At 37.5% G+C, this 23,153-nt stretch overlaps 1 protein-coding gene across 1 annotated transcript in view; it reads left to right on the top strand.

Moving 5' to 3' along the window:
• MSH3 (mutS homolog 3) overlaps positions 1–23,153 on the top strand; it is a 115,300-nt gene that overhangs the window by 9,336 nt on the left and 82,811 nt on the right. The window contains exons 6-8 of the mRNA XM_074857301.1: positions 570–689; positions 2,003–2,146; positions 3,126–3,292. Of these exons, the coding sequence (XP_074713402.1) occupies positions 570–689; positions 2,003–2,146; positions 3,126–3,292 (431 nt within the window). The remainder of the gene's footprint in view (positions 1–569; positions 690–2,002; positions 2,147–3,125; positions 3,293–23,153) is intronic.

Below are 23,153 nucleotides of genomic sequence, written 5' to 3'. Positions count from 1 at the left end.
ATCTTCATGTTTTCTAGAGCAGTTCTAGAACAATTTTTTTCTCTCAGTTTTTTTATCAAGCCTTTGTATTTGATAAAGAGAAATTTATATATCCGCTCTCTCTTATTTTTCCTCACATCCTTTTCTTATCCTAGCCCATATTTTTTCCTCTTTTCCTTCCTATTGTTGATCCCTGTCATTCTGTGGCTTTCTGTTGATACCTCTTTTTTTTTTTTTTTTTTTTTTTCCCCTGCTTATGAGAAAAGGACTGGTTGAATTTAAATTGATTGCAGCAACCATTCTCTGGCAACTGGTGAACTCTAGCTAAATTAGCTAAATTGTTTCAAAATAGGACAAGAAGCACAGGGGCAGGAGTTGAGAGGGCAGTTAGAAGTGGATAGAGTGTAAGGAAAAGCAGTGCCTTATCGTCTCATTAGTAGGATTGATGCTAGCCTCTGCCCTTCCTGCTCAGCTTTAATGATGCACTTGCTGTTTGCACATCTTAAAAGATCACTAAATTTATAAAATAAAAAAAAAAAAATCATTTGTTATCAAAGAGCTAACTTTGTTTCTTGTCTGCGTGCCTGTAGGTTGGAGTAATAAAACAAATGGAAACTGCAGCACTGAAGGCTGCTGGAGAAAATAAAAGCTCTCTCTTCAGCCGGAAACTGACTGCTCTTTACACAAAGTCTACGCTTATTGGAGAAGATATCCTTTTCAAAGAAATTTGGTTTCACACTCTAATCTTCAGTGCATGAGAGGCCGTAATTCTAGTATTATCACCTAGATGGAAAATGAGTAACTAGTGACATAAGAGTGGCAGCAGGAAATAAAATTCCTTTAATTTTATGTGGTGGTAAAACATCGTGCTGGCTTTATAAAGAATTTAATCTCTTCAGGGCTTTAGGTGTGTTGTGAAATGTCAGAGTTTGTGTTTACTGTAGTTGCTTTCTGAAGTCGGAGAGTGGACTTCCTCATCTACAGTGTTCTGTAGGTTTTATCTTCAACTGGGTGTTTCACCAGATTGACAATGCATAGCATTAGTGATTCAGGAAAGTGTGAAGGAAGAAAAATTGACTGTTTGGTGTCAACGATTTGCTTTAAGTGACAAGAAGGTGATAAAATCAACTGGCTGTTAATAATCTGGCTAGGTAGTTAACTCCTGATTGTTGTAGTAAAGAAAATGCAAAAATGAGATTGAAACATTTTTTAACCATTTAAATTATTTTCTTAATTTCTTTCCCTCCAGATTTTGTTTTCCTATCTCCTGCCTTATCTACCTCATGTTTTTTTTTCTTTAATTTCTCAAACTAGTACTTACTAGATACCAAGAGCTGAAAAGATTGTTAGATCAATGCCTGTGAGGTTGCGCTTACAGGGTAGATCAGGGAAGCAGATAACGAAGTCCTGAGATTTTGTTGGAAAACTTCTGGTATATTTACAGACTCTCTTGTAATGGTTGGCAAACTTGATGAAAGCAGGCTCAGCAGTATGACCCAGCCTGGTGGATAGATACATGGGAAGTTTTCAATGCAACTAACCTAATGCTTCTGCTAAGATGTAGACTTTTGTTTAACTCGGGGTACTGTCTGCTTTTCAGTTGCTCCATACTTAGTGCCTTTAGTATTTTCTGTCAGGTGCATGCGGTTTGTGGATATGAAGTGAAAAGGACAAGGTGGAGTAGCCCACGTGGAGAATCAGCTGCTGGTTTAACTTTTGACACAGCTGCTCTTACTTAAATGGGGAGACCCACAGACATAGTCAAAGGTGGTCTTTGCCTGAGCTGATGAAATCTGTACATTGTGTAAGTGCCTGTCCTGTGAAGACAAGCGCTGACTTCAGTTCTCATGCTAACAGTCATGTGAAGTTCACTAAAATTACAGTAGGAGTCAAACTAATAAAAGTCAAATAGACCTCTACTCTGACAGGCCTAGCACAAAAGTCTAGTTGAGGACTTAGATCTAGAAGGATATCCGAATAATCCACCAAAACCTGTACTATTTTTTTTTAACATTTGTTACATGTGAACCCTTTGCTGAAGCTAGATGATTCTGTAGATGTTGAAGAGGTTACAACAGACGTCCCTGATAACTACCTCCTCTGTATCTGTGAAAATGGAGAAAACTTAAAAAACTGGAAGAAAGGTGACATCATTATAGGCATTATGGTAAGTTAGTTTCACAGGGGAATCAGTATTTTAGGGTTCTTGTGGGGTTTTTGGGGGGTTTTGAGAGGTGGGTGGTTATCTTCTTAAATTCATGATTGTTCTGTCTTTCAGATTTTTTGGGGTTTTGGTTTTTTTGTAACAAGGTGCAGTTTAGCTAAGATCATCTGTGTGTGACTTGTGATGTCTTTATATTTGAAAACTGCAGAAAAGGTCTGGAGTTGATAGTTGAATATTCCTGGTACTGTTTTTGCTGCCATGTCACTTCAAAACATAGCTGTGTTTTAACCAAATACAAGGAAATCGTTAGTTCAGATGCTTTACTAACTTTAAAGTTTAAATGTTTTTAGGGTCAATATTTTAAAGCTTCTGAGCACTTTTTTCCTCTACAAAATACTGTTCTTTAGAGGAAGAGGTGTTTTTTTTACTGTTTACGCTTCAGATTTGTATTCTCTTTTATGCTGAAAATTAAATCCAGGATTGTTTAACTGGCAAAACACAGTGATAACTGAAGCCCAGTCTGCTGGTAATTCATTAATTTAAAAGTGTCTTGATTGTGCTTGTATTTGAATGTCACACTGCAGCTGGGAGAGAACAACAAAAGCAAGTGCTGGTGTAACAGTTTCAAGGCTGAATTGCATGTACCTTCCATAGACTTTCAATTATGTAGATCTGCCTTGTGATAAAAGTTGAGCAGTGATGGGCTGATGATAACAAGAGCACATTTACATTTTTAAGGTGTTGTTATCATTTATCAGGACAAAATTGTGGTAAGTCTTTTGGAATTACTACAGTATCATAGATTTGAAAACCCCGATTATATTTTTTTGATCTGCCACTTTCACTAAGTGTGTGGGTGCTATATAATTTTGTGCTGTACATCCTAAATTTTCTTTCTGACTTAACAATTTGAGTCATCGAAACACTCCCTGAAAATATAAATACTCCGTGCATTTTTTTTTTTTTTTTTTTTATTTGACAGGCAGTCCAACCAACTACTGGAGAAGTAATTTTTGACAGTTTTCGGGACTGTGCATCTCGCTTAGAATTAGAGAGTCGGGTGTTGCGCCTGCAGCCAGTTGAAATAATACTTCCATCTAGCTTGTCAGATCAGTCTGAAAAGCTCATCAACAGTATAACCTCCATGAGGTATGTTCTATGGGGATTTTACTGTTTGGGGTTTTTTTGCCTTTTTCTTTAATTACAGTATAGCTATTGATAAGAGTTTAGATACAGAAGCAAGCATGGATGTGTGGTTCTGTCAAGGCCCATTTCAGAATGGCTGTAATTTTGCTGCTGGATTGAAAATTCCTCAGTTCCCACTGAGTTCTGGACACTCCTTCTTAAGTTGTATTTAGGCTGAAATTCATGGGTTCTGTTTCAGGCCTTTGAAAGATTTGTGCGCCTAAACATTTGTTGTTTTCATTTAGATCGTCTTGCTCCCACACTCCTGATCATCTGATCTGTTGGATTTATTTTAGAGCTCATATACTTCTCTTTGGGATCTGAAAGTGTTGTTATGTGGCTTTTTTTCTTGTTTGTCATAGTCTTAAGTTCTCTAAAAGGCTTGAAACTTCTAATAATGTAGATAGTATAGAAAACCTTTGCAACTGGTATGTCATTGTTTGTCCTATTACACTGCCTTGAACTTGCATACACACTGGAAGTATTGTGACTGATCATTTGTTTAAATTTTGCATTCTCTTTGTGTATTTCAGGAGTAAATTTGTTGTGTGTTTTCTATATCAGTTTTACTGTGGTATAAAGACAGAATACGATGTAACTTGTAGGATGATAGATGAAGGTTAAAGCAATCCTGTGAACATGTGGTGAACTTGCAAAATCTTGCAGATGCAATTTTTGTGAGAAAATACCAGGTTTTCACTTTTTCTTTTTGTTAAACTGTGCAGCTCTGGGTTGTAGAGAGCTAGCTTAGAACTTGGCATTTCCATTTTGAATGAACTAGTCAGAAAGCATATTTTTCTTTTATGTGTTAACAAAACTGAAGCTAAAGAATGCCAAAGCAAAGTGAATGTATTATATAGGTGAAGTTTTGTATTGGAAGGAAGATATAAATTTCATCACTCTGCCATATTGTAAAGACAGACAAATGTATCACAGTCACATGGATGGTAGCCACTTGAAAGACAGTTAACTCTGTGCCTTGACTACCTCGCTTAAACTCTGCTCAAGTCTTGTAGCTTCCTCTAATGCTCCAGACAGCTGAGCTGCTTAATCAGTGTGCTCCACAGGCATTCCTTTTCCCACCAGCCATTGTAATCCTTCTTTGTCCCCTTCTACTTAAAAAAAAAAAAAAAAAAAAAAAAAAAAAAAAAAAGTAGAATTTGACATGAAGTGTTGGGTAGGCAGTCAGCTCATCAGGAAAAGCTGATTTTGTGGCACTTTATAGGAACTTGCACAGATGTTGCTGTACTCAGCTATCAAGCTTTCAAGGGCACATGCATGTGAGAGGCAAGACTGAGAGGAGGGACTGAAAATGTCTGATTTGGTGTTAGGCATTTTAAGGAAATGTGGCTTGTGAAGGCGGCGTATTCATCATCATTCAGTGGCATTGTAATAAGCATTATTACACACTTGTAGTGAAGTGTTCTCTTGTCATTCAAGGCTCTTCTGTTCCCTCAGCTCATGTATGGACTGCAAAGCCATAACGAGTTGTAAAGGTCAACTCTAATTAAATGTACTAAGCAAACAATATCAGTGTATTTCTTGCTTGTTCTTAAAGTCTTAAAATGGCTTGTTAAGGCTTGGGCAGATGACATACCAGATCAGGAAGTAACAAACCTCTTCCAACTGCCAACAGATGTGCATTTTTGCCTTGTTAGTCCTTTGATAACTTTCTTTCCTGCAAATCAATTCTGTAGGAGTATGCCCAAAATATTTCTAAATATACCATGATGAAGAATAACAATTATTATTTTTGTTTAGTTGGTTTGGTTTTTTTGTTGCTGGTGTTGTGCTGTGACAATTTTGTGGAAGCCATAGGAGGGTAAAATGACGTAATAAACCGACAAAGCAAGTGCATTTTTAGTTGTGCGTTAAAGTAATTCAGATGCAGGTTTGAGAGTGATTGTATTTTGTTTTTCCTTTGGTTGTGCACAGCTGAGAATGTTAGTCAGTAACTTCTAATTTCTATTAAGAACAAAAATTACCACCCATTAGCTGATTTTTGTGAACAGGTACTAATTTGTAGGTTTCTCCCCTTTCTGGTAATTTACTAGGCAGCTCTCTGGTGTAAATGTCCTTGATTATATGGGCGTGGTAAAAATAAAACACATTACTTCAGTATGCTTCAGTAGCCTTATTTCAAAACAAATGCTTCATGGATTTTCTTGTATCAAAGATTTAACCAGTAGAGGGCCCTGAAGTATTTAGTATTAATTTAAGTGGTTCCAATATGCTGTTTTCTTGTGCTTTTAACTAGACTCTAGTTTTTATATAATTGCTTTTATACAGGCAATAATTTTAATGCATATTGAGTGGTCTAAAGTATTCAATTTTCGTTATTGTCCATTACCTGGTAATTTCATTCTTTGTCTGCTCTTTTCTAATAACTCTTGGTGAGAATCATCCATTAGCTGGGAAAGGTTTCATTTCTATAATTTTAAGACCTTTCTGACTAAAACCATGGGAGCTAGATCTTGTGTTTCAAGAAGACTCCTTGTCTTTTTATGTATTTATAATGCAGCAGAAAACCACTGAATTTATAAAACCAGGGTACAAATGGGAGAGAAAAATAGTCCCAGGAGGTATACAGCTTGGAGTGGCTAAGAGCAGGGAAGAGAAAGGTTCTTCTGCTCACTGAATGCCCGTGTCATGTAAGAATCGCAGTAGAGGTTGTCTCAGTAACTTGGGGGATGATTTGATTTTGGATGTTAGAACTTTGCACTGAGTGACCAAGGTGATGTGGCCTAGGTCTCTTCCAGGACAAAGAGTGTGCTGATGGTTATTAACAAAAATTAAAATATCTAGTCCAGATAAACAACTGGAGCATTATGAGAGCAGTTGTAATCTGGTTCAGTGCCTGGTTATATTGACAGAGTTGAAAGTATCTGTGTGCTTTCCTTCAATTTCTGTGTCCTTTTTTTTTTTAAAATATACAAAGACCAAATGTGAATATTATATACTGGTGTACATGTCTCTCTGTCTTTACTCTACAAAAATAAAACATACAAAATTCTTCCTTATGGAATGCTGTGTTTCCTTCTTCCTGTTGTCTTCTTGTTGCCACCACAGCTATGTCCAGTCTCAGCTATGTCATTCATTGGTGCTTCTATTTTGGGACTGTGTACATATTCACAGCCAAATTTTCATCAAAGAAATGCCTGTCACAGGAAGAAAAAACAGCTGAGCAGTAGGGTGCTGCTGTTCTAAATTTGTTTTTATCAGAAACAAGAGCCAAATAACTCACCAGAAAGGTTCTAGTGTTTTAATCTGGTTGACAGTCACCAAGAGCTACTACTTAAGCCTAAGGAGTACTTTATTATGGTAGAAATTTTCTGTGGATTACTGTAGAATAGTTGTAAAGAGTTTTGAGTCAGAAATGAAAGTATAACTAAAATACAGAATGGAAAGTGGCCTCATCACTTTTAAAGTTTTATGCAGTACAGCGATAGTGAAAAGTTTGCTTACCTTGCAAATCAGTGGAGAAAACAGTTTCACACGTTTATCTGTGGCTGTAAACGCGGTCTTGCAATTGGAAGATTGTTAAGTTAATACATGACTGAAGCAGCAGCAGAGCTGTTTTAAGAACTGTCCAAGAGCAGCAGTTTCAGCTGTGCCCAAGAAAACAGTTTGCAGTTTAAGTGGAAGATTTGGTCCTGATTTTGAAGTGCTTCATGTCTGATTTAGTCATGGACATTAATGTAATGAGCAGTAAGCAAAGCCAAAGGCTACTGTAGCAAGATTACTTAGCTGTTTGTATATGATGTGTTCATACAATGGAGTTTTAATTCAGTTAGTATGAAGCCAGTTTAGGTAAATTTCATAACAGGGCAGGGGGAATCCTAGCCTTAATCAATAGGTATTTTACCACTGGTTTAAATGAAGTTAGACTCATCCATCTTTTTGTAAAGATTTTGCTTAACCATTTGGATTACATCTGGTGTTTGCCAACCTGGAGCAAGCTTTAAAAAATAGTTTAACTTGTGCTGTAGATTTGTGTTACAAGTTACAAACTTTCCCCTTTGGTAACTTAAAACTCATGGAAACGTATATATTGAAATGTGTAGTATGGTTTCACATTGGTTTGCTTCTAGCGTATTGCTGTTCAGGGGTAAATTAAATGCTCCTGTTGCCAATGTTACAACAGACATTGTCCATAAAAAAACTAGAAAGTACTATTCAAGGACAGATTTAATGACTAGAAAGTACTGTTCAAGGATACTGAACCGGAGGTCAGTTTCAGTGGAGAGCCTTCCTTCAGAAGCACGGCGTAAGTTAAAAGTAGGTTGCAGAAACTGGTTCAGAACAGACTGTTCTGGTGGGTACTGTTCTGTTCTCGAACCATTAGTAACATCTGTTTGCAAGTGCTGGCCTGGCTGGAGGAAAATCTTTCAATACTTTTTAATTTCCTTCTCTCTAGAAAACCAAGAAAACATTCTCGCCTTTAAAAGAATGTATGTTTTTCCCAGAGAACACTCTGTTTTGTAGTCCCAGCTCTTCCTCATCAAGGGTCAGTACCCATACTTCCTAATATATTGGCTGGTTGAGAGGTCTTGCCTGTACTGGTTTTCCTGATAGCATTTTTAAGGCTCGTTTCCCTTTTGGTTCTTGCTTTTCTCATGTGCCCCTTTCTTGTTTAATTGAAAAATTCAGTGCATCTTAAGAGTGCCCCAGTGCTCCTCTTTATATTTTTTTCTGTTTGCCCTTTTTTATGTTATGTTTTATTCTCTAGCATTCTTTGACACCATGTAAAAACACACTGATCGCAAGTATGCCACTTCCAATCCAAAGCATAATTTCACCCAAGTCTGCACTGTTTTGGTTTTTTTACATGTCTTGTTTGATGTCTGGCCAACAACCTAAAATCGGATGATATGATAACTAACCTGTTGTCTATGGCCACTGATTTTTCACTTTATTATGTTTGCAGAGCATAATGTCTTCCTTTTACTAGCTTGGGTCTGTAATCTGGCAGACAGTTTTGACACAACCTCCATCATGCACTACTTTGTTTAGGCCACAGGTAGGTCTGCTACTTGTTCCCCTGTAATATGTCTAAGATTTTTTTCCTTCTGATCATGGCCTTCAGATTTCTGTTTTCTCTTCAGTACTGCAATATTGTCTTTGGCTTGGAGTTTGCTCCCTGGAATTCCCTTTTCTTTCAAATCCATTGAGAACTAAAACCATCTTCCCTGCTCACTGGTATGATCAAGTTACTCCTGGGCCAAATCCCTCAATTAGATGATCTGGCATCATTACATGCAACACAGGTCTTTTTGTGTTTAAGGACCTCTCTAAATAACATTTTAAGCTCTTTCTGCTTACACTGTGTGGTGCTGATAACCCCCTCTGTTTTAGCAGTGACTTCTGCTGTTTCCTGTCAGTTGTGGTCTCTTGGGTACCTGTGTTGATCTTAGGTGTGTTACTTTATAGTTTCAGCTCTGTCATGATCTCTTCTCAGCCCAAAGCATTAGCTGTGGCATAGCTGGTGGTGATACTTGCTGGTTGGTTGTTTCTTGTCATCCTGCCTCCTGACTGTAGTTTACCAGAAATGAAGAATAAGAGATAATCTTTCGGCTTTTTTGTTTCAGTATGTGTGGTGCCATAGTAGAATGCAGGAGTGCTTTGGATTTCTTGAAATGGGAAGTACAACTGTCTTTATAAGTTAACTTGTAAAGGGTGTAGGAGTGAGCTATAGCTGATTTATTACGTGCATTGGTCAGTAGTGCTATTCATTGGTAATTGCATAGCATATACATCCATATTCTCATGGATAGAGTTACACATTTATGTCATCAGTCAGGGACTAGAATCTCAGCTGGAATGAATTTGGTGGTCTTGTAAAATGCTTTCAGTTTTGTGGATCTCAATATGTGACTAGTGGTTGCTCAAATCAGAGGATGCTTTCATATAGTTAATGTTGAGGATTTTTTTAAAAATGGGGAGCAGTTGTGGGCATATATTTATGCAGCTCAGCTCATAACGTTTGTAGGTGAGCAAGGACGGGAAGACTTTTAGTGGCAAAAACAAGACACAAAATGGTTACAGTGAGAGTAAACAGTATTGCAAATGAAATTGCCAAGCAGAGGAGTGAAAAGTATGTAAAGGGTTGGTAATCATAAAAACTGGTGGTTTCATTGTTTGTATAGTTTGTAATATTCCCATGGATTTTTAAGTGAAAGGCAAGATGTGACAAACATCTTGAGAATGTTTTGTATAAGTGGAAGCTACAAGCAGTTGAATTTGTAGCAGGAAAATGCAAGTAAAGTACAAAAACAGCATGTGAGCTATTTTCTGTAAATACAAAAAACAAATGCATCTCTGAACAGATGTTTACCAACTGAAGAGGCTTTTTGCACTGCTAATAATCCAATTCATGGCCTGGGCAACTCAGGTGTATGGAGGACTGGTTGAAGAATATTGGTCATGTCATAGCTCATTTGCTTTGAATGGGGCGGGGGGGGGGAACCCCACAACAGTATTATCAAATCATGAAATGACCTGAAGGAATTGTTGGATAGGTTTTTTTGTGATTTAATCTTGTTGCAGTCATGAAATATGCTGTTCTCAATATTGTAGTTCACTATTGTCTTCTATGGCATTGCAGTTGAGGGAAGCATGGGGCTTTTTTAACAAGTTGCTTGTGTGTAAAGTCTACTTTTTTACCATTGCCTGCCTTACTGCCCTTCACAGTTTAGGACACAACACAGGCATATTGGCATCCTTTAGATGAAATTACTGTTCCATTGTGCATGCAGAGTTGTCACCAGAAGAATGTGGGAAGGCAGTTGCAAAGTAATGTCTAAATGCATTGCAGAGCACTTTTCTTAACCTGGATGATATATTAGATTAAAAATGGTAACATTGCTTCTTACAGTAACAAGTGGCCTTTGCAGGTCTTGCCCAGCCCATGTGTTTTTGTAAATTCCTCCAGGAAAAAACAGAGATACATGTCCTGATAAGCTTCCCCAGCCATTCCTACCTGTTTCAAAGGTACATTATTTTTCATGTGATTGCAAGCAGAGTGAAAAGTGTGCTGTGTTCAGGAGCTGTATTCATGGCATTATGGCACTGATTAGTGATATTCATGGTTTTGGCTTTTTTTTCCCCTAATATCTGAACTAGAAATTATTAAATGAAGAATGATTAAATTGATCTTGATGCTTGTGCAATTTCGTGCTGTCAAAAAATTAACTTTTTATCTAGGGAAAAAACCACCTTATTGAAAGAAGCAGGAAAATTAAAACTTTAAAGCATTTGTTTTCATGTTTTGGTGCTTATTTGATTTATTATTATAGGATAGATCAGAAACTGCAGGAGGTGGTATGTAACTAGTTCTACTTTTTGTTGACCTCTTTGGTCGTTATAATGTTACTTGTTTATTTCTCTCAGTATATATTTATACACCGTTGACTTTTCACAACAGCTGTTGAAGTTTCTCAACCAGGGAAGGGTGCTGAAGCTCACAATTACAAACCCAGATGGGAGACTGGAGCTCTACACCTCTGTCCTCCAGGAGGTGGCACCACCATGCTGGGGCGCTGCTGGTCCTGGTCCTAGACAGGGAGGGGATGAAAGCAACCAGTTAGTAATAATTCATTTTCCCTTGATATCTACGAGGACAATAATTGTGGTGCATTAGGTGACTTGATAGAGAATGGTAATAAATTCTGAAGTTCAGTAATCCCAATTTGAAGGAACAATTCTTATTTACATTTGAAACTTTTAAAATTTGAGGTAGAGGTCATTGCTCTGATAAAAAATTTTCAGATAACCTGAATATCCAAATGGCATTGTTATTCTGATGTGATTCATATTAGGAATTTAATTTCCAGTTTTCAGATAATGCAATTATCATTCAAAGAAATGAACATTTCCTAATGGACATTTGCTTTGCTGATAAGCTAGTATAGATGTCACACGTATTGAAGATTTTCATGATAGAGCAGGTGATTATATCTGACAGACTTGTGTAAATTGGAGGGTTGTACAGTTGTTATCAGTCTGGCAACCGCATACTGTACTGAGGTAAGAGGAGGGAAGGCATACACACAGGCACACAAAACTGGGAGTTGTCTCAACTGTGTTAAAGTACAGATACAAATGGCTTGCAAAAGTGTTGAAGTGTTGCAGTAACTAATTGTACAGATACTAGGGAGTTCTCAGGTCTACGGTACGTTACAATAAACCAGCCACTTGTTTATGTGCTTTGAGGTGACCAGAACAAAAAAGGTAAGCTGCTTTTCTTCTTAAAAATAGCCACACCCCAAACATAACTGGCAACTCTGTTTGGACTGAAAGTGGTTTTGAATGAAAGTAAAATCCTTTTTGAGGGATCCAGTTACATCACTTCTTTGCTGTTGTAACTCTATACTCTAAGGCTGTCCTGCACCTTGACTGGTCCATGGTAGCTTCCAGTGTGCGTGTTCTGTGTGTTAAATGTGAAGGTAACTTGGCTATTTTCATCAAGAGGTAATCTAACTGGACCTTTGTGAGGGTAAATGCATGTGTACAGTTTGATCCATTGTGGGGGAGCTAGCATACTATGATGCAGCATGTGTACATCTGATGCCGACTTGCTCTTACAAGAACATCAGTTACGTGTTTTCCTTTGTTCCAGGTATCAGTGAAAATGTTGCAGTAATCTGCAGCTAGAGTGCACGTATTCAGATGCAGAAGGACTCCTAAGCTCTTAAAGCTGGCATGCAAATTTTAAAATTTTTTTAACAGCCTATGAATGTTTGTTGGCGTTTGTTAAAGTCCTAGCATTTTTTTTTTTTTTAAACAACTACTTCCTTTCTGTGATTTATTGTTCTTTGAAGTTGCCTTGGGATATAAATCTTTCCCTGTGAAACAGTTTTATCATGGATACCTTGAATGTGTTAATTTCTCAGACATTACTTCTTCCCACATTTCCTGCCCTCATTGTTAGCACTAGGAGTTAGAAATTCAACAATTTTAATCAAAACAATGTAGTGATGTGAGACAAGTATGGGAGGGAAAAAGACTGAAACTATCTGTGTGTTTGACATGCAGATAGCAACGATACTAGAGTGAGGAGGAGAATAATGCTCTTGCAGTGTTTGTTCCCAGCCCTCCTGAGTTGGGGAAGAAAGGCCATGAATATATTTTTCATAAAACCAGGATATATTAATTTTCTTAATTTTGAAGAAAAAGACACTGAAGTGGCTTTTTATGTGCCATCAATCTACTGAACTGCAAAAGGGAACAAGCTTTATCTTTCAGGCTATCCTTAACAGTTTAATTTTGTGCTTGACTGGCTTACAACATTTGTGTCTTTTAAGATGTTCTTTTTGATGTATGGTATAGGTAAGAGGCTTTCAGTAAACTAGAGTTGTGAAGAGTGTACTTTAAGTGTGAACTCTTCCTCTGGGAATTTGAATAATAAAAATGATTGTTAGAAGTTCATACTTAAGTTTGCTTCTAAATTTACAGATATTTTCTGTGTTCTTAATGAAGAATTTGAAATCATTCCTATAGTAATTAATTCTTCCAGTGCACAGCTTAGTAATACAGTATTTTTTAATGCAAAAAGGTTTTGTGTTGTGTATTTGTTTTCCATTTACATGAAAGAATGGCCGTACTTAAAAACAGTTTCTAGCAAATATACTTGAATCTATTCCTCTTCCTATTTTATATTGTGCCTGTTTTTCTTGCTTCTTGTCAGGTGGAAGATAACTGCCCCTCCATCCCGTCTGCCTATTCTGTTACAATAAAATAAATTCTTGATGCATCTGAGAGAAAGGGAAGTAGGAAGAGCGAAAGGCTGAAAAAAGAAGCCTTTAATTTATAGGGAACAGTTGTGTAGCTGTCAAAAATCCTTACTTACAGTATTAATTGGTGTGTTAAACTGTTTTAATTAACTGAAAAGATAGCACATGGATTTGCATCTCAAAGTGGAGAAGTTATGCCTCACCATATAGCATTCTGTATATATTGCAAATACAGTGTACTTTTTATTCCTTGTGGCCTTGACAAAAAATACTTAATTTGTCTCTGAAATTTAATTAAAGGATTTGTGCTTTGAGTTAATCTAGGTGAAAGTACAGATGTGTAATATAGCAGTTTTCTATATATGGATGAGCTGTGCAGGGTTTTGTAAACTCCTTGCCTATAAGGAAAGTCTTTGTTTCATGAAGGATTCTTAGCTGTAAAGAGCAAACTAGTCCAGCCAATATTTTTTGGCTTATAGACAGCTTAAAAAAAATCTCTAAGGAAAACTGTAAACTGATGACTGGACTTCACTTTTTTTTTAACTGAATTTGAAGGAACATCAATTTTCCTAGACAAGCTTTTTAATGCACTTTTTGATAAAGTTTAATGTCTGCATCAGAGCTCATACAGGATCTAGTTTTGTGTGCAGCAGCATTATCAGGACAGGACTGTGGAGAAAATGTACCTTTAAACTGGGCCAAATAAAATCATCAGTCAACCTAGAAGATGCTATAGACCACTTATTTCTCTTTTGAGTGGGTATTTTACAACCAGGTTCACCTAATGACTGTCTGTTTAGGCCAGCCTTGAAGTTAGAAGATTAGGAATTGAACGTAGCATAGGGAGCTGTGTAGCCAACACAAGCCAAGGATGGTACTCCCTTCTGCTAGATTTCTCACACAGGTTTGTAGAGTGAACGCCTCAAGGAGGGATCCTTCTCAGCTGCTAGGGAATGTATAGTGCTTGCTGACTTAAACTGTACAAAGGCATCAAGATATATGTAGAAAATATTCTTGAAGCTAAGCTGAAAAGGACTGAGAATAGAGAACATAGTAGCAAACATTTAGTTACCCAATCTGGATGGGAGAAATTAAATGTGGCCCAGGTTTCAGACACGGCCAGATTCAGACCACAGACTTGATCTGGCATAAATTTGAATGCCAATGCCTTTGGGTTGCCTAAGTAAAGAAATGCTTTCATAGCTGTCATAATTGAGTGCAGTTATGATTAACTTGCATGAAATTATTTTTTGGAATGCATATTTTGGAATCTGTTTGCTGTTTATTACTGAAAATCATAATGTAATTTTGTGAGCCATGGCAGAGTGGAAACTACCAGCTGTCAAAAAAGACTAGTGTAATCCTGAGGAGTAGGGAGAGCTGTTGGTTAAGATCCCTGGTTTTATGCTGTTTTCTATAGTGCCGTTTTCTTGATTAGCTAGAATAAATACATCTCTCTTACTTGGCTGTGCCTGAGTCTGCACATAGCATAGGGATCTGGATCTACACTCTGTCACAGCCCTGCATTTCATACAGTCCGTTAGACAGGTACTGGATTTGAAGTGGTGACTTTGGTAATATGGAAGACGGGCAGAAAAGAGCTCTGTAACTTAGTGTGAGTGTGGGTCCTTTGAAATATGATGGATCATCCTAAACACAAGCGCTATAAAAAGCATAGGTAGGAACTGTGATGAGACAGACCGCCTCAGCTCTGGTGTGAAAGGACTAATCGTTACATTTCTAATAACACTGCATATTGTACTTTTAGAATTGTTCTAGCTTGCTCATATTGCAGATTCAAAGATAATGTCTGTGTGTCAGAGTTATTTCCAGTGGAGTCATGCCCCAAAATGAAGGGGAAGGACTGAGGGGAAAGCAATTGTAAGAAAAGGATCCCACGGCTGCCCGATCAAGCTTCATATATCCTTTTTAGTACTCTACTAGGCAAATAAAGGGGTATGATCACAGTGGAGTTATATCTGACTCTTGGTATTTGTCTCTGAAAGGGTTTAAAGGAGAAGCTGGGGCTTCAGCCAAACTAACAAATAATTGTTGTGTAGCTTTTTGATGTTACAAAAATGAATTGAAATTTGCATGGCAGTTTAATAATATGTGTGATATTTAATTACTATATTATCAAAAGTTATTAATTAATAAGTAATATGTTTGATTTTTAATATACTGTGGAAAGGCACCTCAGAATGGAGTTTCATCAACAACTTTTCAGTGGTATTGGGGGGTTAAGCAATTGTTTCTGCTATCACATGGCCCCTTTCATATGTTCAGCACAAAAGTTTTTGTGGCTTCATGGTGAACTGCAGCAGGTAACTGGGACAGGTGAAGAACTGCTATGGTCATTTGTTCTTTCTGGGTAAATTTTTGACTAGTTAGGATTCTTGTCTCGGTTGTCTAAGCTTTTATGCCAGTGCAGGAAAAGGATAAGAATGAAGATGTTGGGAATGGCGGGACTGTTGTGTTTGGTGACTGTGTTAATCTATGTCAGTTTGCATGGATGCTCAGGCTGTACTCTTGGTTGTGTGAGTGCTGTGCTCTGAACAGGATCTGTGATGTGATAAATGAAAAGAAAAAAGACAACTCAACAACCCCCCCTGCTTTTAACATAATTACTTTTTTTAAAAAAAGAAAATTTGTCTTAAAGCATGGTCATGTTGATGGTTGAACAATTCAGGTTGGCTGTTGAGAGAGGACTTAGCAGGGAACTGAAGTCCCTTTATTACAGTGCATACACATGTAGTATTTCAGATGCAAATCATATTAAGAAATGGATGTGTATTAATAGGGATGTTCTTTCAGATGCTTCTTTCTCATAATTTACTATAAGTAGATTCTCATCATTTAATATAAATAGACTGTAGACTAGTACCTTGTACCTTTTACATGAAACTGGGTGAAGGGAATTCTTGTGGTTTTGTTAGTAACATTCTTTAAAGATGGATTTCAGTGTGTTATGCCAGCAACTTCATGTATTTTAAAATACAATAACTGAACAAAAAAGAAGGCAGTGCGTCTTGTGTGTGAAAATCCTTTATCTGACAAAAATAAATAGTTTCACTTAGTAGCTTTATCCCTCTACTCCCTCTAACATTGTAAGCATTTCATTTGTTGGTAGTAATAGAAGTTTTATTCTTCAGTTTCCTGAAGTCTTGACTTACAAAATCTAATAAGGTAAATATCAGTTGCCAGTAGAATTAAGATGCTATTTTTTTCCTTCAATTTTTGTCTACTTTAAAAACAAAACAAAACTCTGTCACTTCTGTTTTCAGTTCAGTTCTGCAGAGCTGGTGTGCAGCCTTGTGGTATTGAAAATCATATTTTGGGCTGGACCATTGCCAGAGAGAACATTCACTCAAATCACGGCCTCTAAAGTGTAAACAAGAGATAAATTGAGTTTCAATTTTAACTCCTGATCTGCTTTTTCATTTTTTTCTTAAAAAACATACCATTAAGCCTACGCTGCCTTCATCTGTTTCCTTCAAATGTATTTTCCATTTGTAAAATAATTTAACTAGCGTTTTGCTGTTGGCTCATTGATCATAAATCCTAGCAAAGCAGCAGTATGAAAAACGCATAGTGTACAGTATCTCTATGTTACGTACTAAATTAAGCCGTGGGAAAGATAACTTCCCTGCTTTTTCACTTGTATTAATTTTTCATAGAATATGAAATCCATTTATGGTTAAAATATGCCACTCTTAGTTACAAGAACATGGCAGTGAAAAGAAAGTTTTGTATATAGAGGGCATAATTATTAATGCTCTTTGTATTTATTATATTAGAAATGTCACTGTGTTTAAGCATCTTTGTCCATCTCACAGGCAAGCCTGGAATACCTTGTTGAAAAAGGAACAAGGTCATTTCATCACAATTAATGGGTTCTTAAATCTGTATCAGCTTATCAAAGGAAGTGTTAATTAAAAGTGTAATTGACTAGCCAGCTGTTTCCTGTTTTCTGTCCAGCAGCCTCTATTAAAAACATTACAAATCATGTAAAGCTCTTTATCAGAGGGAGATGAGAAGTTCCCTCTGACAAATTCTGCTTAAGCAGTGAGATTTAAATGGTAGTTTCTTAGTTCAATGCATGTTGGGTGACCAGTATAAGTAGGCATGTACTACTTCGTATGGAGGCAGGCTATGTCACCAATTGGCAGAGAAACCCCCTTTAAAACATGACATAGATGGCCAGCATGCCAGAATGCTTTGTTCCCAGAGGGGAGCACTGCATGACTAAAGCTGAACATGTGGTTGCATTTTCCTCACTGCACACAAGAAATCCTTTGATAGCAGTGCAGTTCTCAGGCTAGGCTCATATATTGAGGGCAGTAAATGGGCACATACTGAAGATGACCTCTACCTTGCTGAATTGGCATACTTGAACAACGTAAAATATACAAATCTTTTCTGCATGGGTAGAATATGTTTTGTCCATAGATTTACAGCGTTCATTCCCAAGCTTGGAAATTATTCTCCCCAGGTAGAAGGTGTCTGTCAGGGAACCATTCCATATTTTAGTTTTCCTTTTCTGAGATGGTTGGGAAGTACAAAGGTCCCCTTGATCATGGAGAGTCTCTGTTGCTCTTTTGGATGTGCCCAGTTAACAGTGGGGATGTAGCTGACCTCCTGTGTTGATACTACACTTTCCATTGGGCCAGCGCAAGACAAATCATGACCAAACTCAGCAGCTGTCTTTCTCTTTCCAGAAACCATAGTTTGGCCTTCTTGGGGATTAACACAGAATTTTCAGGGTCTGAAGACTTCTTTGAGCATCTGTCTACCATTTGCAGGGCTTTTTTAATGTACAAGAGCTAAATTCTGTTCGAGTTAGAATTGTTAAAAATAAAAATCCCATTTGCCATTAGCGCACATGACCAAAAGCCTGAAGCCTCTTTTGCTTTTGTTGTGGAGAATGAATGTGATACTCATTCTCAGATTAAGACCTGTAACAATAAAAGTTCCTGCTCCTTTTTTGCTTTAATTCAGATTACTTCCTCAGGGACTTCTTGCTCACTCTGTACTTGGATTTGTTGTTATATTCAGCTCCCTCCCGCCATCTTAAATATCATCCTGTTTTCATGGGGTGTCTGAAAGATCAAGTTAGAAAATTTTGTTCTGGAGTGCTGGACAAATGTCAGTCACACTGGAGAGAGGTAGAATGCAGCAGAAACCAGGGTGCTGTGATGGCTTGACAGCAACAAAGGAGAATAACTCCAGTAACAGCAAAATAAAAAGGAGTGGGGATAGAGCAGAACTTCGCCTATTGTGTTTAGACTTGAAGGTAGTGTCTTGCTGGATATCTTTGTGAGTTTAGAATTGGAATCTCTTTTATTTTAGTCATAGCTGGAGAGCTCAGATGGAGTCATTTCTGGAAGAAAATCAGGGAGATTTCCAGCCATATTACGTTGTAGAATCATTATGAAAAATGCAGTGTAGCAACACACAGCTAGATCTTCCTGAAAAAGGATAAAAAGGCTTGTAAGGTATAGGCCATGTACAATGGCAAACTCAGTTCGATTACTGAAACTATTTCAAAACAGAGTATGTTTGTTTTTGGGGATGGAGATGCTTAATAGTTGGGCTTTTTAATGGTCTCTTAATTACATCTGTGGGTACAAATGCTGACAGCTGCAAGATTGTGTTGTGGCTTAATATTTTTATTTCTGTAGTGTAGAGGGGACTTGAATGTGTTAGGTGTCCCAAACATTGATCTTCCAAACGGAGGGAAAAATGGGAAAAACCCTAGTTAACTGAGTAGTTGCATAATCTATCATATCCTTTCAGTTGGAGTAATTTCAAGCGATGTTGTCAGTGGTGTGAGAAGAGAATGAAATGTGAACAGCAAGTTATACATGCCAGAAATAAAAAAATAAGAGACTTTGTGCCACAGTCTCAGCTGAAAAATATGGTTAGATAATCAGCTTAAATAGTATATCCGGTCCTTCCTGTTGCATATGAAGTTTGCCCATAGGAAAGGGAAGAGCATATCTCTTCATCTAACTACTGGATGGTTGACGTTGTCTGTGTGAAGACATATTAAGAGAATTCCTGCATGGAAAATTCCTTGGATTTCCAAAGAGCATCTGCCACAGATCTTGAGTTCAAGATGTGTGAGAGACACTGTGGAAGCAGATCACATGAGACCATGATGTGGTCACAAACCAACTCTGGAACTATAATTATTCCTGTGTCATATCCTTTTCTGATCTCATTAGTAGATCATTGTAAACAGTAAATTAAATGTTACATGCTCATCTCTTTACAGCACAGAAGAAACTGCTTGGTAGAACAGTGCTGTAAGGCAAGAAGGGCTATGCAGCTGGTCTGTATGTTCGTGTTCTTATTGGTGCAATTAAGCTACAGCTGGTTTATATTGTATTTAATAACTTTCACAGTTTCTTAGAATAATTTGTTTCTCAGAATCTTGGAAAAGTTTGGCTTGGATGGGATTTCTGGAGGTTATTTTGTTTAACCTCTTGCTCAAAGCAGCAGGCTGTCTTCAATGTTAGATTAGGTTTCATGCAGTTTTGCCCAGTTTGGAAAATCCTCAAGGAAGGGGAGTCCCCAGCCTCTTTATACTGCCTGCTTATATTTTACCTCTGCTAGCTGAATTACAGTTAGTTTTGTAACTAATGTACTAATACAATGTATTGTTCCTCCAGATGGGTCCTGTAGACCTATCTGAGTAACTGAGTGGAGCCTTGTGTGGTATATAAACACCATGCTTGTTGGTTTTCTTTTCCTCTGCAGCTTGGATGAATGTATTTCCCACCTTTTTTTTAATGATGGGTAATACTCGGAGGGGTGTCTGCCTGAAAGTTTTGGTCTGGATATAGATCAGATACTTATTTTGCAGATAGTGAATAATGAAAAAATTAAGAATATCAAGTCTTGTGCAAAAATATCTGGATAAAATGATACAAATCCTGAAGACATATTTTGTAACTTTTCTCCTTTTTGTTATAATTTGTTAGAATAATGTGGTGTTTTAAGCAGTCAAGAGTGATTGCAGGTTTTCTGCCTAAGTGCTGGGTGTAATGACCTGTCAGCATAGTTTGAAAACACAGTAATGTGTATACTTTCCTTTCAAATTTAAATGAAAGTGAGATGTTATGGGCTGAAGTTTGATTTCATTTTTTTTTCTGCTTAATTTTTTAAAGTTAGTCTGTAATCCTACAGAGTCATGCAAATTATTTATCAAGAGGATTCAGCGTTTCTATTTTTTTTTATGGGAGATTTTTTTCAGATATGTGTTGCTAGTTGACATCTGTCACTTGAGAACCAGAGAGTTTCTTCTGACAGGATTTGGCTGAAGAATGCATGGGAGAAGGGTTATGCCATTGTCTCTGCATTGAACTGTGATCTGCACTCCTAGTAAACTGAAAGAAGAAAATTTCCAGTTTCCATTAGTTTATTTGGTGTGTCAGGTGTTCTCCAGCTGTGAACACAAATCTATGGATCAGAGGGCAGAATTAGTTACATGTAGCTAATTTTGACTGCTGATCAGTTTCCAGACAGGGGTCATAATATTACTTTCTGTAATGTAGACAAGGCATAGATAGATTCTTCCTGGAGGCCTTTCAGCTCTTCCATTCCCTCATGACATCTGTGTGGAAAGTACAACCATCTGCTCCCTGGCCTTCTCCCTCCTTCAAGCTGTCCCCGGGGGCCCTCTGGATTTTCTCTCTTCCTCTAGTACAGCAGTCCAGCCCAACAAAACAGCTAGACTGTCTTCTCATACGAGTTTCCTTTTGCTGTATTGTTAGTGTATGTGTAAGTGTTTGTTTATTGTAAAAGTCTCTGAGCTTCCCTTACACGAAGTTGAAAACCAAGCAGTGGGCATACTGCGTCTTTACAGAGCACAGGAGGGTGTGTAAGAGCCTGAACAGGAGCTACATCCCTTCTTCAGAGCTGTTAACTTAAACGGTTTCAGTGCAGTGGTGAGTGGAAAATCCAGGTATGGCCTTCCTGCTTGCAGAAGCAATATACTTCCTTAGTGTGGTCTGTATTGGATGTTCAGCACTCCTAGTAAATTTCCACAGCAATTCTTGTGCTGATTAAAGAACAGGATTTATGTTTTTGACAGTTCTTGGCAGGTAGAGTTGTGGTAGTAGTGTGGGAGGTTAGTTCAAATTGATTTATAATAGATACATGGATGGACTCTCTCTGTCATCATCTCCATTATTTCTTATATAATCATTGGAAATTATGTTTCATAAGCCAATGATGACTTCCATTCAACTTCCTACTTATGCTATCTATTTGTGCTAGTAAAATATCCTTTTATCCATTACCTGGGCAAAAGCTTGGTTCATGCTTCAGCAGCTCCCCTCAGAGCCACTGTGGATTTTCTGTGGCTGATAGGTTCTGCAGCATTCAGCTTTGATTTGGGGTTCTCTTTAGTTGTGGAATAAGTCACTAACTTGAATTCAAGATTCTTTCCAGAAGTACGTTGTATTGTAGCCATTTGCTTCTAATTTTTACTTAAACAGCCTCACCTAGGAAACACTTTCCTTTCTTGGACAGAGCACTAAATGCTTTGCATATGTATGTGTAGGATCCAGATAACTCTGAATGTTTTGAGGCCCAGTGGTATTTCAAATATATTGAAGTCAGAATGCCTGAGATTTTTGCTCAGGCACAGCATAGGGGAAAGGGAGATAATTAAAATGGGTGGGAAGCATTGTTATGCATTGAGCTTGACTTTGTTCAAACTGAATTTGGGCCGTTACTTCTGCTGCTAGGGAAGATGTGTCTTTCAATAAAATGTACTCTACTGAATTTTTCTCCATCAGCTTGATTCTAGAATGGGGTTGTAATGGTGAGTTTTAATGACAGTAGGCAGTGATTTGACAGAAGCACAATGGTTGCGACTTCACTGCACGATCTGGTAGGTGGGAAGCCTTTCCAAAAAGATTAGAAGAGAAACAAAGAAAAGTGCTTTGTGCTCGAAAGTTTTTGCTATTCAAAATGGGAAAGTTTCATGTTCCTGTCAATCAAGACAGGTATGATCAGACAACACGTGACCCTGTGAAGCAAAGAGCCAGTACACTCATTTTGGAAAAATGTATAAAACAGTGAAGGAGGTGTGGGGTTGTGAGAGGCGTAGCAGAAAAGCTGCCATTTAGAACAAGGTGATAGTCCAAAATTCACCATACACATTTGTATTAGTTTCAAAATTCATTTTACTTCAAGGTTCTATCATCTTTTCCTTCACTCTTCCTGTCCAGACTTTTTCCGTGTGTTATAGCTGTAGTCCTGTTATTTTGTTGCTAATGTTTATGAAGCACTTGAAGTTTTTTTTTTTAATGATGCAAGGTAAGTTTGTAATATTTCGAGTTATATAATATGTAATACAGAGCTCAATTTTTCTCTCTGCCACCCTATTGTCTGGTGGTGTAGATGTTCTTTTACAAGTTCTGTTTGGTAAAAACTCATGGTAATTTAGGGGGAGTTTTGAGAGTCAATTATCACTGTGTTAGAGGACGATTTAAAATAGTATTAAGTGGTTGCTGTAGGTCTTATGGTCAAGTATGAAACTATCTAAAGTATTTCTTTATATGAGCAGATTCAGCAATGTTTTGCAGTAGGGCATCATCTTTGTAAAAATAAATATTTCAGGATGAACTGTAGCTGGCTTCTGGGGGAAGTATATCAAAAGCAGATTAAAATGATGATATAATTCCTGGATTACATTTCTGCTTTCTTTTCCAAATAGTTGTATAGTTGGGACTCTTCATTCAGACCCTGACAATCCTTGTCTAAGTTAAATCTCTTTTCCCTAAACATCAGTTGTGTTGTACTTTCCAGAGAACAGCAGTTCTCTACGTGTTTCTAGTGTTTGTCACGTACTGGAAAATTTTGGCACTCAGTTCCTTGTCATGGTTTCAGTAAGGAGCAGTTACAACTGTTTTGCTTTTCATCTGCAGTATTTCCTTTTAGTGTGTGGCCATATTAGCAGATAGATGTGCCATTGTCCTGTGCTGTTCTCTGTGGGAGTTCAGGGTGTAGCTCCTGCAGCTGTGGCTGCTCTATCCCATAGTCTTTTCTTTTGTGCTGCATTTTAAAATTCACTTTGGTCT

This window comes from Strix uralensis, chromosome Z (genome assembly GCF_047716275.1).
Source record: "Strix uralensis isolate ZFMK-TIS-50842 chromosome Z, bStrUra1, whole genome shotgun sequence".
NCBI lineage: Eukaryota > Metazoa > Chordata > Aves > Strigiformes > Strigidae > Strix > Strix uralensis.
This window is presented reverse-complemented; position numbering and strand designations above follow the sequence as displayed.